A 17,073-nucleotide genomic window follows, 5' to 3' on the forward strand; every position below is an offset into this window, starting at 1 on the left:
TGAAGATTTATTTGATATGAGTTGATCATGTTTTCTACACAGATGCAAATGCAGATATGAATAGGAGGTATTTACTGTGAAGCATTTGCAGCAGTTATAAATAAATCCTCCATAAGTTCCTGGTCAGACTCATGGTGATATTTTTGTTAATAAATACAGGTATAAGCAAAATAATAACCGTCCAAGTAGGATTATAGAAACAATTCTTAGTTGGTTTCTATTTACTGTATGAAACAACAAAATAATAAAATGTCCAATTGTTGAGCATCAATTAGATAAAGATACAGTAAGTATTGCATTATACTGCACATTACTGCTACACATGACACTGGTACTTTAACCCATTACTTTATGATCTAGCCAAATTCATAATACCCAGGTTTATAATTGCCACATTGTAAATTCAGAAGTGACTTTTGGAGTGGTTTTTGGAATTCCAATCCTTACGGTCATAGTAAATGTTCCAGTGGTCTTTTTGACACCAAACAAAAAACGTGATTAGAGTTTTCACAGGAGCTATAGTTGTGATAACTCAAATCCACAGAGGTAAATGGAAAAAGTTACCGAAGTGGCCTTTCTATTTACCAAAGGTTGAGTGAATCCGTGGTGCCGGAGTGCATTCAGACGGACTGAAAACAGCGAAAAGCAGGCCATTTCTCTTCACGCGTCACATGGGTGCCAACGTTCATTCATACACCAAAAACATATAATGGTACAGAAATCTAAAGGAAGATTGCACTTATTACTGTTATCTACAGAGCAGTAAGTCATGTCATGCTGAATGAATAAAGTGCCATATTGAGTAAATAGTGCATGCGCGCATGCCATAGAAATGAAAGAAAAAGTCTAATAATCACCCGTGTCTTCTTACTTTTGTATCCAGAGATGAAATGTAGACTTTTCAGCACTTTGATGTCGTGGGTGCAATGCGTTAATTTCAGCCAAGAAAAGAGCAAACTGCAGCTTAATGAAAAAAAGGCAATAAATCATGGAATTGATCTCTGCAAAGCTTTAGCCTCATGCAAAGCGTCATGTGTGCTGTGTGGTGCAGATTGGGCTGTCTGTGGGAAAGTGTACGAGCAAAGTTTCATTACCACAATGAATTGAGTTCTGCTGGAGCTCCTCTGTACTGCTGGATAGGCCAAAAATGTGGACATTTTTCCTGCCATAATTGGTGCTGGGGAAGGCAGGTACTAGTCCCTGCAGATATCAGAGCATTAAGGAATGAGAGCTTTGCCCGGAACATATTTTTACAACCCCCCCCCCCCTCCTCCTTTGTCAGATCTTTCTCCTCATCCCTCTTCACTGTGCTCCATTTTCTCCAGGCAAAGCAATTTCTGCAATGTACTAAAATGTTTCTTCATAAAATTCTAAGACATGGTTAGTATTTCATAGAGATTTCTTCATGCGGTAGAATAAAGAGTCAGCTTCTACGGCATACAGACCTCAGACTGTACTGCAGTAATATTAAAAGGAAATAAATGAGATTTAATGAGACGAATGGGATTAACCGACTGGTGTATTTAGCGTTATAGTACTTCATTTACAGTAGAGTAAAAGATCATCTCTCCGGGAGCGAACACTGTCTTCATTTAAAAGATGTTCCTAAAAACAAATAAATCGCACTCGTGTGATAGTTAATAATCAAGCATACAGTACATAAAAGTGAAATGAATGATTCCAGCTGGGTGCCAGTGTGTTGTTTGTTACCAGCTGTGGCAGGTCACTGAGAAAGTGCCTGGAGTGCCAAGGTCTTTCACATTAATTTTCCTCTTTTGAGTGGTGGCACGGTGGCGTAGGGGTTTGCACAGTGGCCTCGCACCTTCAGGGTCAAGGGTTTGTTTCCTGCTATTGGTCTGTGAAGTTTGCATGTTGTTCCCCCTGCTTGGTGGGTTCCCCCCCACAGGCGAAAGATATCCAGTGTTTCCAAATTGCCCGTGATGTGTGAGTATGTGCATGCATGTGCCCTGTAATGGACTGGCACCCCATCCTGGATGTACTGTATCTTGCCTGGTGCCTCGAGTCCCTTCCCGTGAAGGAAGGGGGGCATTTATTATGCGCAGTCTGTTCTCAAATCTGATGTGTTGGAAACAGGAAAAATGGACAAGAGAAAAAAAATGGTGATGGCTAGACGAGTGGGCCAGAGCTCCTCCAAGATATCAGGTCTTGTGTGTGTGTGTGGTTATGCAGTGGTTAGATCTAAGAAAAGGGGTACAAGGAAGGACAACTAGTGAACCGTTGACGTCGAGTCATGGGTCATTAATGCATATGGGGGCTATCCTGTCTGCATCACTCCCTTGGAATAGTGTAAATATACAGCATTGCCGATAATGTTATTGCTCACAGCTTGCTGTGTATGGGACTCAGTAACTGTGTGTTTGTGTTAAATAGAATGCCCTCTGGAATTGTTGACACCGTTCATACAAAAGTATGAATTAATTAATTAATCTAAACATAATTAAAATTTTCCATTCTAGAGAAATTATTCATTTATTCTAACAAATAAAAAAAATGTTATTAGGACTATATTGGAAATACATATTTTTTATGCATTCTCCGTGCTCCATGTTGCAATAATCTATGTCCTGTTTCCATGGGGTTACGATTAGCATTAGGAAGAACATATGCTTGTCAACGGCATCAAATCTACCAGGGTTTGTTACTGCCTAAGCCCATGTGTTATCACAGGTGATGCTTGGTCTTCTCATGTTGCATATGGGATCTGAGCAAAAGGAGCATGTGTGATGCAATCAAACTTTAATTGTTCGGTGAAGTGTTGTGGTTTATTCTGAAGCAGAAAAAAAAAAGATTAAACTGTGAAAGCTTTTGCTCGAGGCTCTAAGAATTTCTGCGGCTCTTGTGTTTCAGACGGTAAGGCTGCAGGAGTGGACTGAAACACAAGAGCCGCAGAAATCCTTAGGGACTCTACACCCAGGCTTTAATGGTAGCAAACATTTTAGACTAATGCTCTTTGTATGAGAGGCTGAATTTGACAGCTCTTTCACTGCAATTCATAACATTGCAGCCTCTGATGTTTTTTTATAGCTGCACTGAGTGTAAATGTTTTTCTTAGGGAAAGCAAAGGATATATGTTCTGCAACTGAGGAACTGAGAGCCTACATACTGTACAGTAGGAGTACCACATGAAGGTAAACTGCTGTCTGCCTGGTGTGTCTGTAACCAAATGCATGAAAGGGCACAGGGCATAAAATTGTTTTTAGAAAAATATATGTTATAAAATATATATATATATATATATTGTCTTTTCTCTTTAATTAAGATACCATAATTTTATGTTTTTATGTTAAGTAATTTTGTGTTTTTATTTGCCCATAGCTTTGCTTGATATTTTCTTTGTATGTAATAAAATAAGCAATAAAGGTGTAAACACCAGATTTTCTTCTGTACTCATACTCAGATCTACTGTACAATGTCGGATGTTTATTAGACTGCAGTTTATTATTATGTGCAGCAGAGATGTGGTGAAATAGTTTTTAGAGAGGAGTCATGCATCACTATTCTGGTTAGCACTGTCACCTTGCACCTTAAGGGTCCAGGTCCGATTCCTGCATGTTCTCTTTGTTCTTGGTGGGTTTACTTCGGTTTCCTTCCCCCGTCAAAAGACATGCAGCTCAGGCTAATTGGCGTTTCCATAAGTGTTTGAATGAATGTGTGAGTGTGTTGTATGTGTGTGTGCCCTACGATGGACGATGGCAGGGCACCCTGTACATACACCCCGCCTCATACCCTAATACCTCATACCATACCCTGTATACAGGATAAAGCCGTGAGTGAGTGATGTATCACTTTTTTGTAGCAATTCATGTATCACAATGCTGACTCCAAAAGGTATTTTTTTTTAATATTATTTCTTTTTACAATTTACACATTTGCATTTGAGGTGGCAAACTGGTGCCATTCCCCTATAATCCTATAGGGGGTGCACACTAAACTATTCACACATTGGCAGGCAGCACAGCATCTTGTGTGGTACGAGCAAATTATTTTGGGGAAAAAAAAACAATAACATTGAATTGGTATATTCATGAAATCGGATCGGCACAATTTGGAATCAGTAGGTATAGTAAAAATATCATATCGGGTAGTCCCTGGTGATTCCCATCCATAATGTGCAGAATAGGATGGATATAAATTTATAGTTTCAATTTTGTGAATAAACACGTATAGGGATTAAAACAGTAATTTGGGCATGAAAGGGAGGAGGTTGGACTTGCAAGCCAACCGGTAAACATGGGCTAAGTGCAAAATCCTATGACAAACTACTGTAACCTGGAGCTGTTTTTGGTAATTTCATTTCATTTTATTTTGTATTATTTTTTTCTTTATTTCAAGAATAAAAAAAAATCATGTTCTAAGGATTCTACTAATGTTCTAAATATTCTACAAATAAATCTCTGGGGATTTTTGGCCCAAATAAACGTTTCTTACACTTTACGGTGCATTCTTACGTGCATTGCTCTGTGTTTAAATAAGCAAAAGGTACATTTATCATTATAGACTCCAGTACTGGCATTAATTCTCCCACTATTAAAGGCTTTTATAGTCAAACAATTGCTGACTATATAAGATTTCCCAAATAAGCATAGCATTTAAAATAGGTTTAATCAGAATGGTTACACTTGAGGTAATCATAGTTTCTATATCTAGCAGACCTGAAGAGCAAAAACCTATAACTATACTGCTTGATAATGGTGCTGCACAATTTCCTTCTGACAGGGTCCTCGTTCAGGAGTGTGTGATGGGCTGTGTGAAGGAAAGTCCCATTACATGCAGTCCTGCAATCGAATCTACTCAAAGCTTTTGTCAAATAGAAGTAAGACTTTGCCTGTGGAAAGAGAGTACATTGAAGACAGGGAAATGATTCGGTTGGTGGGCAAGTATTGCATCTACCAGAAACGACAGCTAAGCCCTGAGTGTAGATTCAGGATTCCGAAATCATCCTGTTTCATTAAAATGACAGTTTGGTAAATCTGTGGGTCTTAGATCTAAGGACTTCTCGAGTGCCAGACTCTATCGTGAAATGCCCTGAAGTAATCAGGGAGTCTCTGATTAAGCAGGAAGAGCTGAAGTGAGAAGCTCAGAGCACTGCCACAGATTGATCACTCTCTTGCTCCCCAAATGTGAGCCATTTTTTTGTTTTGTTTTGTTCAGTTTAGTTTTTTGGGAGAAACGATTTTTAAAAAACAGATTTTGTAAAAAAAAAAAATAATGGTGGTGGCATCTACACACGGTTATCAGAGCACTCAGTAAAAGTAGAGACATCATTTTCTACAATTTATACCGTCGACAGTTCGAATGCAATCACTAGCTTTCTTGAGGTATACATCTTAATAAAACATATAGTTGACATTTAGGTGAGATTTGACTTTTGCGCCACAGACTTTTGAGCATTCCATATTAGTGATAAAAGAACGTTTAAAAACTGATTATATGGAATGATTACATAAAGCAACGTTGGTTAACCCATACATGGCAAACGTAATACTGTATGTCTGCATTGTAAGCCATTTGTTTTTATTCAGGAACAGTGTTGAGGAACGTTACTTTTTAAAGTAACTAATTACATTACAAAAATTACTTATTTTAAAAAGTAATCAGTTACATTACAGCATTATTTTCTGACAAAAGTAACTAGTTAGAGTAGTTTTCCGTTACAGAAAATGATGATAATGCATGTTTTTTTAACCAAGACTTTATAAATACTCTACCATCATTCTACCACTCAGCGAAGTTTGGGCCATAATCTGTTAAGTACTCTGTTAAAAACTAACACGTCGATTCTTGGTGAAGTTCACGGACCTTGTAGAACTTTGCGGGGGGTAACGTGGGGGGTTGGGGGGGAGGAGTTAGGTTATCGGTGCGGGGCTTGTGGGACGTGTTTCACACACACACACTCATGGAATGACTGCTGTCTGGCTCACGGATTACATAAATTGTCTAATAGATTACATTTTTTTTAATTTAACTAAATAACTGAGTACTTAAATGGCAGACATAGCACGTTAGATTACTCGATACATTAAAAAAATAATCCAAGTACACCCAACACTGTTCAGGAATGCAGATGCTGTAGTGGTTATGTCGGTTTTCTCAGCTTTTACTGTAGTTTACCAAAGATGAAGCAGATGCACCAAAGCATAGACGTCAGGTCAAGTGCTTGTGTAAGTTATGCAAACTCTTGATCAAATGTCAGACGATCTTCACTCAAAATCCTAAATCCTCCATGCTTATTGTTATTCTTGTGGAAGATAAACAAAATGTAGTAAAAGATATATATGATTCTTAATTTCTCCAAAGATGAACGTAGAACAGTGGCCACTTAAGCTGCTCATATTGAGTTCGGGAACTCACAATATTATCCTTGCCTTTATTTTTTATTTTATTTTTTTAATGAATCACATTAAACAAAAGACAGTCACAAAGCAGCATAACAGAAATCCAGATGCAGATTTAGATGCGTGATAAACAAGCCAGGGGCGACAGTGGTGAGGCTAATACTTTGAGAGAACCCAGATTCAAAAGGAAGCTGTCATTATGGGTAAATCTATATATAGTTTGATTATAAATAGTTACTCTCTCACAATTGTATGCTATAAAATAAACAGGTAGTGCAAGTGTAGTGCGAGAGAATGCTCATTATGAGAAGCATAGTGTTTGTGATTACATCATTATTTCCTAAGTACAGATCTACAGCATTCACATTAAATCATTCACAGAAGAAAGTGTGAAATTAGGTATGAAACAGTTTTCAGGAAGTGCAATCCCTAGGGTACCTGTGTGAGATCATCCACAGTGGCAGAATGTGAGTCACAAGTGCAAAAGTGCTAATACTAGCCAAGCCGTACCGTTTTTTCAGCTGCTGCTGATGCTTTGTTATGACATGAAGCACTTAAACCTGGATATAAGATACTCCTGTTGTTACCCTTGACCTTGGCTCATTTATATTTGACTACAAACACTATAAAAGATTTTGTGATTTATACACCTGACCCAACTCATCAGAGATGTCACATTAATATGCTGAAGCGTTATTATGTATATCAACCTTTTAAAAAGGTTAAAGTGTCTCTTTCATCTGTAGTCAAATGCTGCCATTTAAAGGTGAATTGCGAGTTTTTGTAAATCTTATTTTTTATCCATCCATCTGGAAACCTCTGTAGTCCAACTAGGGACCATGGAGGCCAATGGTGATCATTATGATCATTGATTATTCCCATTCCTATCTGTGGTGGGACCTCCCGAGTTAGCCTATTCTGCATGTCTTTGGGAGGAAACCAAGGAACCTGGAAGAACCCCCTTGAACACTCCATGCACACAGTCCCGATGTGGGTGCAAGGCATCAGTGCTAACCACTAAACCACCGTGCCACCAAATCTTTCCTAAGTGAATAAAATGTTAACTTCAACCTGTAGGCCTTCTGAACCAGAAATGTTAGATATTAAATTTTGTTTGCAATTAAAGTGGCAATGCATGTTTATATGAGGGGCGTTTAGGTAATCTTAGGGCACACACATACTGTACACTCACTCACACTCTCATTCATACACTACCTGCAATTTAAACTTAATCTGCCTGTCTTTGGACTATGGGAGGAAACCAGAGCACCCGGAGGAAATCCACCATGGGGAGATAATGCACACACAGACACAAGGCAGGAATCAAACCTGCAACCCTGGTAGTGCGAGGCCAGAATGCTACCCACTTCACCAACATGCCTAGTTGTGGTAGCTCTGCCGCTAAAGATTTATGCCATGGTTCAGAAGGTTTTAAATGAAATCTCAGGGCTGGCAGGGGTTTGTGGCGGTGAGGCAGTAAGCCGAGGCACAGATCATTAAGCAATGAACTACCATCACAAAAAAAGATTAAAAACCGTGAACCAGCTTCAGAAAGAGCTGTGCCTTTTTGGTTACAGTCTCGCTGCCATAAGCCATGTCAGGCTGGCAATTTAAATTCCTTATAAACCAAATAAATAAAGAAACTAAAACCATCTGAAACCAAGCCACAGCTTATCATTCCAAATATTTTGATTTCAGGGTGTTTTAGGTTCAGATCTCAGGTTATGGCAGTTGAACTATAACTGGAGGCAGAGATACAGTATTGGTTTTGACTTGTATCCTGTTTGTTTGTAGTAATTAAGGATTTGTGCTAGTCAGGTGTAGCTCAGTGGATAAGGCATTGGACTATGGTTCGGAAAATCCCAGGTTCAAACCCTACAACCACCAAGTTGCCACTGTTGGGCCCTTGAGCAAGGCCCTTAACCCTCAGATGGTGTAATGAGATAAAAATGTAAGTCGCTCTGGATAAGTGCGTCTGCCGAATGCCTAAATGTAATGTAGATGTGCTTCTGGTTACATTGTCATGATTATAACCCCCAGCAGATATTTTAACTCCTTAGTGCCCATTGCATAGGGGTAAAACTGATTCAAAATTATATGATCTTGACCTGTGCCAAATAAGATAGTCCAGTGAGTATTTTCACCCTGAAACAAAAGACAATAGTATTGAGAACTATTTCTCCCTGTCTTTCATATGCAGAAAAGAGTCAATAGAGACAGTTCATGCTTACTGATTTTCTTCCACTAGTTCCAAAGCAGGTTTTTCCCCCACATCAGAATATTTTTTTAAAGCTTACCCACAGCGCTGAGTTGACATTTTCAGGGTGAACTAATTATGGAAATGGAATTCTCCATGCAGAACTCCCTCCTTTAATAAAACAGATGTACGACATACACCTCAAGAAGATTGTTTAATAATTTCATACTCTCAGAGACAGACCGAATACCAAAAAAGCCCAAGGCGTCGTTTCTTATTTCGGGCCGTCATTGTCGAAAAAGGTGCAAAACGGCAAAAAGTTAGCTCCGTTAATTGGCTGTGACCGTCTTCCGCAATCGTTAAACTGAACAGCAGACTGAGCTCTAGACAATGAATAAGCAGGAATAAACTGATTTTTCTATTGCTTACTGCACACTGCATTTATAAATGATGTTGTGGTTTGGAAAATTAATTGAACAGCTACGTTGTTGTGTAACATAATTCTTCATTTAAGTGTTGCAGATTGCTTTACAAATTTCCCTGCAGACTGGTAACATACACTCCACTGACTCAAAGGGGCAGAAATAAAAAACAAACAAAAAAACCCTTCCATATTGCTCTATGCTACAGAGATTCATTACATGTTTGGTATATAGTCACACTTATGTACTGCTGTTTATTAATATACAGTACAGAAGTTAAATATTTGGTATCCACATAAGACTATTTTGGATTGCCATGGATACAACCGCAACAGCATCACAAATGGTCATTACAGTATAATAAAAACATTATAATGGTCAAGATAATTAAAAAGAATATTTTATGCTGTCAGGCCAAAAAACCTAATATTAGCTTATTGTAATATAAGTAATATTAGGATTGTCTCAGACTTTGTAAGGATGCACCTTCATCATGGTATTGTTTTAACAATCCTTTGCAATGTCAGATTTATTTCCATACAGAGATGCATTAAACCGTTTTCAATAAGGCCTTCAATAGGGGTAAGGTCAGGACGCTGTGTCAGGGTTTACAGTTCATGTGTAAGAATGATTTCTCTTATTCCCAGAGCCGCTCTTTTACAATTGCCGTAATATTTCCAAAGTATTAATATTGCAAAGTATCTACTGTATCTATCGATCTAGTGTTTATCTACTACCTACTATTAGGGAAGAGAAAAACATTAATGTGATAGCATAATCATTTGATGCATTGGTTTAATCAGCTGACTTCATTTTATTTTAAGTGCAGTGGTGGCTCAAACACTTAAAGCTGTAGGTTACTTGGTTTCTGATCAGAAGGTTGGTGGTTTGAGCCCCGACTCTGCCAAGTTGCCACTGAGCACGATGAACACTATCCCAAGTTGGCCAAGGGCCGCTGTATCCTGGCTAAACCTGCACTCTAACCCCAGTTTCTTAACCGGAATATATTTTCTCTTTGGAACTTATAACGTGCTCTAATTTATTGCCACATAATGTTGCTGAGTCTGGACCTGACCAACTAAAGCAACCCCAGATCATAACACTGCTTCCAGAGGCTTGTACAGTAGGAACTATGCATGATGTGCTACTCTTCTTACTCTGATGCACCCATCACTCTGGAATAGGGTCAGTCTGGATTCATGAAGCCTTTTTTCTAATCGGTCTCACTAACCAAAAGCGGTTTTTAGACTGCCACACAGCTGTTTAGTCCATTAGGTCCATTTCTGCAACTGAAAGCTTCTGTAAGGCTGTGTTTATAAACCAGTCTCAGAGCTCATATTTTTGGGGTTCGTGAATATTCATGAGTTTATTCTTCGACACATGAAGCGAGAAGCATCCTTAAGGATTTCCAATGAGCTTACATTTAACTTTTTAATTAAAGTGGCCAATCTTTTTCAATTATAAGAACAAAAATCAAATTAAAACTTGGCTGCTGGTCACCAACACCATCTTGATTCAATTATATATATTATTGTTTGCCTGAAGCGCAGAATGTTCAATTTCCTCTGTCATTTCACATCTCTTACACCTGTAGGATCAGTGCTAGTGTTTGTATGGACAGCAGGAGATGCATGTTCACACACTTCCAGAGAGGATAGCCAGCTGACAATCTCATATCAAATTAATGCCTTTAGAATGTTATCGTATTCTTTTATAATTCCTATTTTTTATTCTGATAAATAACTTTTTTTGACACAAAAATCAAAGTAACATTCATAAACATTCAGTAAGCACTTCATACTGGTCGGGGGCGAGGTGGATCCAGAGCCTATTGTAGGAACCCTAGCAGTGAAGCAGGTATCTCGGACAGTTTACTGCATATTCAATGCATTCTTGGTGTGCTTGCTGATCTTAAACCTTATGCATGTAACGGATATGTTCAATTATTTGACTGTTCACTTGCATTTAAATAAATAAGATTAATTCCTTTCTGCCAGAAATTCTACTCTTAGACACAAACACCACAGATATGTGACACAGACCAGGCTCTTATGCTTTTTTTTTTTTTTTAAACTTCAGCGAGGTTTAAATAACATGCAATTAATCCCGACCTTTTTGATTGTCTTTGCACTACAGATTCACGATTCGCTATTTAATTAACAGAGGAACGCTTCATTGCGCTGAAAACAGTAATTTTTAGCAATTTATTCGGGAACAATAAAAAAGAGCGTTTGTTTTTTTTTCCCACCAGCATGTGAGATCTAGTTTTACTATGGATGTACAGTACCTAATAGATATGTATAGTTAAATATGTATGTTCGTCCTTCAAACTGTTTTTTTTTTTCCACTGGATAAAAAAGTGAGAATATAACAAAGACAATTAAAGCCAGTTAAGATTCTTGATCTAATATTCACGTCGTAAAAAAAAAATAATAATAACAAAAGACTGTCTTATTCCTTTACATTCTCAACAAGACACTGAGCAGCAGCTCCATATAAAAATCTGTCACTGTCAAAAGAGGTGCTGGTTGTCAGTTGATAATGGAGCAGAGTATTGAAGGCCTTCGTCTGTCTGCTGCCCTAATTACACCAGTGCGGCTCTCCACCCATGTGTTAACAACACTTGATTTATTTCCTGTTCGCTAGCTCAATAGGAACCGAGTTAATTGGTTTTTCAAATGAACGTTGAAATGGAAGGATCAGGCGTCATTAACTGCAGACCATTTTTGTAATGCAGGGTGCCTTGTAAGTCAGTGTTAAGGTCAAAGAAGTAAAAGGCAGGGGGTTTGGGAAACAACAGTTTGTTTAGTTGGTGATTATACCATACAGTATACTACTGTCTACTGTATATTATACAGAATTGTTACGTTAGAATAAATATGGAAAGGTTGTTTCGTTTGGTTTGATTGGACTGAAATGTCTGATAGGGTGCTATTTTTCTCAGAATAATTTGCCGTTGTTTGCCATCATGGCTAAATATTTCTCGACTGTTATTATTCTAAAGGCTTCTACAGTATGACCCCAAAATTGCAGCTAAATTGCTAGGAGTCGGTGCAAGCCATTACGGTCTTGAGAGGTTTAAGCTTAGTCCCAGCTGTCAGCTGAAATGTTTATGCTGCCATCCTGCCTGAATTCTGAGTCAGTACACTCTGAGAGAAGTGTTTACCCAAGGATTTTCTTTCATGTTTGTTTTGCCCATGATAATGAAAGAGCCTTATATCTGCAGCGCCTTAAGAGGGTCGGAAGAATGCTGTCTCAGAGGTTTATGGTATGGATTTAGCTACCCTTTCATATTAGACAGAGTGGGCATTAAATATACACTCACTAAACACTTTATCAGGAGTACTTGTGCACGCACTCATTCGTGCAAGTATCTAATTAGTGACTCGTGTATCAGCACAGAAACAGTGCAACGGGTAATGAGTAATGTTCCCATCAATCATCAGAATCAAAATAAATAATTACATTTATTGGAATAATAATAATAATAATAATAATAATAATAATAATAATAATAAAACATGATCTCAGTTATTTTGACCAGGGTGTGATTGTTGATACGAGATGGGCTGGTTGGAAGATGATTAGAACTGCTGATCTCCTGGGAATTTCATAAACAACAGAATAGTGCATTCAAGAACAAACATCCACTCTGTACAGCTGCGGCAAGCTGAAAAGCATCTCAAAACACACCATACATCAAACCTTGAGGCAGATGGACTACAACAGCAGAAGAGCGCATCAGGTTCCACTTCTGACAGCCAAGAATAGAAAGCTGGGGCTGAGGGGGACAAGGATTCACCAAACCAGTCTGATGAATCTTCTGTCGAGGCGCACAGATGGTAGGGACAGAATTTGGCATTGACAGCATGAATCCATGGACCCAACCAGCCTTGTGTCAACAGTTTAAGCTAGTGGAGATGGTGTAATGGTGTATAGAATGGTTTCTTGGCACACTCGATTGTTGAGCCATGAGATCATTGTGCTTCAACGGCCTTCCCAGTCACCACTGTTGGGTGTAACGCGTTTTTGATGCAATGAGTAATTTAACGCGTTGGGCCTGCCATTTAAGTACTCAGGTATTTAGTTACTTTTTCAAAAACAGAATCTGTTATTTAGACAATTTATGTAATCTGTGAGCCAGACAGCAGTCATTCCCAATCCCTAAGTGTGTGTCTGTGTTTGTGAAAGTCGTCCTACAAGTCCCAAGTCCAGCCCCAGATAACCCGCCCCCCTCTGTTATTCCTGCTGTTATACCCCTATCTCACCTAAGCGGTTTGACTATGCGAGGACCGACGCGCGGGAAGATGGAAACCTAATCACAGCACCAAAACTCAAGTAAATCATGTTCTAGACAGTAATTTTGTAATGTAATTAGTTACTTTAAAAAGTAACTTTGGTATGTTGGAGAGTGGGAGATTTCCAACGTGGAAATGGAGGCAAAAACTTCCTACGGTAAAAATGCATGCTACAATCATGTCGATCGTAAAAGAATGTTTATAGCATATTGTGGAATTCATGCCATGAGGAATTGATGAAGTTTCAAGAGAAAAGTGAGGTCCTACCCAGTATGTGTAAAATGTTTCTAATAAAGGAGTAAGTGAGTGTAGGTGATCATGCTTTGTTTATAAAATTCTCTGAAAATGTCAAAAGGCTAGTGGTGTTTTGCCAGCGACCATTTTTAAGGGCAAATCCTATTAGTGTGACTGACATTTTCCTGAATGTGATTTAGACCCAGTTCTATTTCACTGCTTAAATGTTAAGATTTTCTGAGCAAGAAGCCATGTTAACTAAGTGGCCATTAAGAAGAAAGGGCAGGTCTCTGACCCCTACATTATGAGCGAAAACTAATAGAGCAAGGTTTCAGCTTCAGAGCCCTTAAACAACTTAATCCCCGACATAATCCTTAGCTTTAATTTGTCCTAATCCGTGTTCACACTAATAAAACCACTGCTGAGCCAGAAGTAGAATTCCAATGCTGTTAAGGCAAAAGACAAAACGCGAATTGGTCTGTTTGCCAGCTAAGATTTTCTACTTGATTAATCAAAGAGATATGTTGAATTTCTAAAATAATCATTAATTTAATTTTTTTTTTTTTTTAAGTGTATGCAGGCCAAATTTTATGCCAATTTTAAAGGCATTTTAGCCTTAGTTAGTGCCAGGGTAGGATAATAAATAAAGATAAAGACCTGAGCCATTTAAAGATTTTACCCCTAAGATAGGATAAGAGGTAGAAATTGGCAAAATGACCAAAATTGGGAGATAACTACATACTTTGCCTATTAACTAATGCAGCAAGTTACTAAATAATTCCTAAAAAGTTTCGGAATTTTTTTGTTTATCGTATCTACCTAAATAGTGAAAAAACAATACAAAGGATAATTGCTGTTCAAGAAAAATACAAGCAGAGGTATTCAATACAGAGTCGGTATTCAATCTGAACACAAATGATTTATTGAGTAAATTATTTAATTAGGAGATATTGTGCGAAACCCCCGGATCTGCAATTTGAGAAGCTCACATTTCCTTTTACGTTTCGTAAAAACACGGAACACCTAAAAATGTGCTGGTTACATGAAGAACGTTGGATCCAGATATTTTTCCCTCCACTAGAAAGAACCTCTGCTTGTATTTTTCTTGAGCCAACACTACTAACAATCTGTGAAGGGCATTCAGAATGGCTTGATGAAACATAATAGGGAAAGATTATTTATTTCTCTAGCAGACACCTTTATTCAGAACAGTGTACAAGTGAGGCAGCATGAACAAGCAAACCATAAGGTTTAATGTATCCAAGATACAGCTGAGTGCAATAGGACACTTCAGGACACAAAGATATTTTATTTATCGCAGCAAGGTCCTTGATTGGCATAATGCAACAAACATAACCAAGTAATGAAAGTGCAGACGGAAAGTTTTCAGACCTATTCAAGTTTTCTACATTTTATGTTGTACATTCATCTTAAAATGGATTAAAATTCTTTTTTTTTTTCTAATCTGTATGCACACACTAATCCACAATGACAAACTAAGAGTGCGTGTTTTGTTAATTTATTAAATAAAAAGATACTGAAATATTACATTTACAGTACATAAGTATTCAGATGCTTTGTTATGACATTTACAGTTGAGCTTTGGTGCATCCTTGAGATCCTTCTTCTGCAGTTTGACTGGCGTCCACCTCTGTCTAACTGAATTCATTGGGCATAATTAGAAAAGGCATACACCTGTCTATATAAGGTCTCACAGTAGATGGTGGATGTCAGAGTCAAGGTTTTAAACTTTGGATCATCAAATAGAACAGCATCAAATAGGATAATTTATGTGGATTTGTGTTTGGAAGATCAATAACCAATTAGAAAGGAAAATTGTGCTTTCATGTTCTCAGTAACACACTGAAAATCCTGAAGCATCACATCCTCATGTTAATAAGTGAGATTTGCATCTTATTAAGTAATTAGGGGTTAACTGTAGTGGTTGTCAGCGATACTGTATTAATGTGAGCTAGGGGTCAAACCCTGACCTCCTTCCCTCAAACATAGCAAGTGAAACAATTATCCCTGCACAAAATCAATCGTTTCTGTTGGACATGATTCAGCCATGTAGGCCTTCTCACATTGGGAGTGTATACTGTATATATATAAGGGAAGTCCTTTCTTGGTGTAATTAAAAATTGATTTTTTTACTACGAAACAATTAGATTGTTGTTTTCCGATGTTCTGATAAGTGTAGGTCTTCTCCCACCGACAATCACCCGGAGTGTTTCTGTGCTTTCAGGGTTATGATGATGGATATGATGGGGAATATGACGAACAGAGTTATGAGGCCTACGACGATGGTTACAGCAACCAGTCCAAAAGGTATATATTCTCGTCCTTTATCTGGGGAGTGGCCTGCTATGATCAACATGGGTTTTACTGTTGTATTCTGCAAAACTCTAGTTGAATTCATAGTTGGGGTTGGGTTCTAAAGGTGCAGGCTTCATGTCCACTTATTTCAATCAGCAGCATGCACTTCATGCAATATGATAGGGTTAGAAAATGAGAAATATAGAAGCAGATTGCGAAATGAAATTTCCATGCAACGCAAAAACAAAAGGCAAGTCGTAGATGTCAAATAAAAAAAGACTAATAAGATGATATACACAATATAGCCAAAAGTTTGTGGACGCCTGATCACCACACCTCGACAGTATGTAAGTTGCCACAAAATATACCAGTAGTGTGGAGGGTATTATAACAGAAACGGAGTAGCAAGTATTGAAAGAAACATTTAAAAGTAGTTTATTATATTTCTATATAGTATGACAATATCGTAATTACTGCAAATTCATTTGCTGGTTTTATTTAACAGTGTGGTTTCCGTTCTCTGTATTTATCAGTTCCTATAATAGTACTTGAGATACTAATCTTAAGCCTTCTGAAAAGTGCTTAAGATGTGCATCTTCAGTATTCATTTCCTCTCTACACATGTGTACCTCAAGTCCAAATATGTCATCTTGTGCTTTATAGATAAAAAGTAAATATGTCGATCCTAAACAGTGATTTTCCATTATTTTGAAACATTGTTTCTTTTTTGTTGCAGCGGTTCAGAATATTACGAATATGGCCATGGAACCAATGACGATACCTACAACAATTACGGTAAAGGTCGCTCTCTTTTGTGTTAGGCCTCGAAGTTAAATGGTTCTAAAAACAGCTCTACACTTACTTGCTTCTTTTCCTTACTTGTAAAATGTGATGTTTTAGATTGTAAAGGTTTCACACCACCACTCATGCACACTCAAATTCAGCTCTTTATACAGTGACATTTACTGGAAAAGGTCATCCTGTTTCTCTTTAAGGTGCAGAAGACATGCAATGTTCTCTATTCGTAAACCTGGAAGGAAGTATAGTGCTGTTTCACGGCTTTAAAGTATCATAAGCTGACCATTTTTATGTTAAAGCCATCCGAAACCTTATGACAGATGCTCTGTAATCCCTATCATCTTGTTTATTTTGTAACGCTGATTTTAAAACCAAATGAATAAACCCCCAGATGGTCATTGTAATGACCCCCACAGGCCATTCGCAGAGTGATCCTACATCTTACATGCTTA

At 37.9% G+C, this 17,073-nt stretch overlaps 1 protein-coding gene across 4 annotated transcripts in view; it reads left to right on the forward strand.

Moving 5' to 3' along the window:
* khdrbs2 (KH domain containing, RNA binding, signal transduction associated 2) overlaps nt 1-17,073 on the forward strand; it is a 124,484-nt gene that overhangs the window by 78,968 nt on the left and 28,443 nt on the right. For all 4 annotated transcript variants that reach the window (XR_008361059.1, XR_008361060.1, XR_008361061.1 and 1 more), the window contains exons 7-8: nt 15,753-15,835; nt 16,560-16,618. Coding sequence is in view for 1 of the 4 variants with exons in the window: in XM_053503063.1 (XP_053359038.1) it covers nt 15,753-15,835; nt 16,560-16,618 (142 nt within the window). In the remaining 3 variants the exon portion in view is untranslated. The remainder of the gene's footprint in view (nt 1-15,752; nt 15,836-16,559; nt 16,619-17,073) is intronic.

This window comes from Clarias gariepinus, chromosome 8 (assembly GCF_024256425.1).
Source record: "Clarias gariepinus isolate MV-2021 ecotype Netherlands chromosome 8, CGAR_prim_01v2, whole genome shotgun sequence".
Taxonomy (NCBI): Eukaryota; Metazoa; Chordata; class Actinopteri; order Siluriformes; family Clariidae; genus Clarias; species Clarias gariepinus.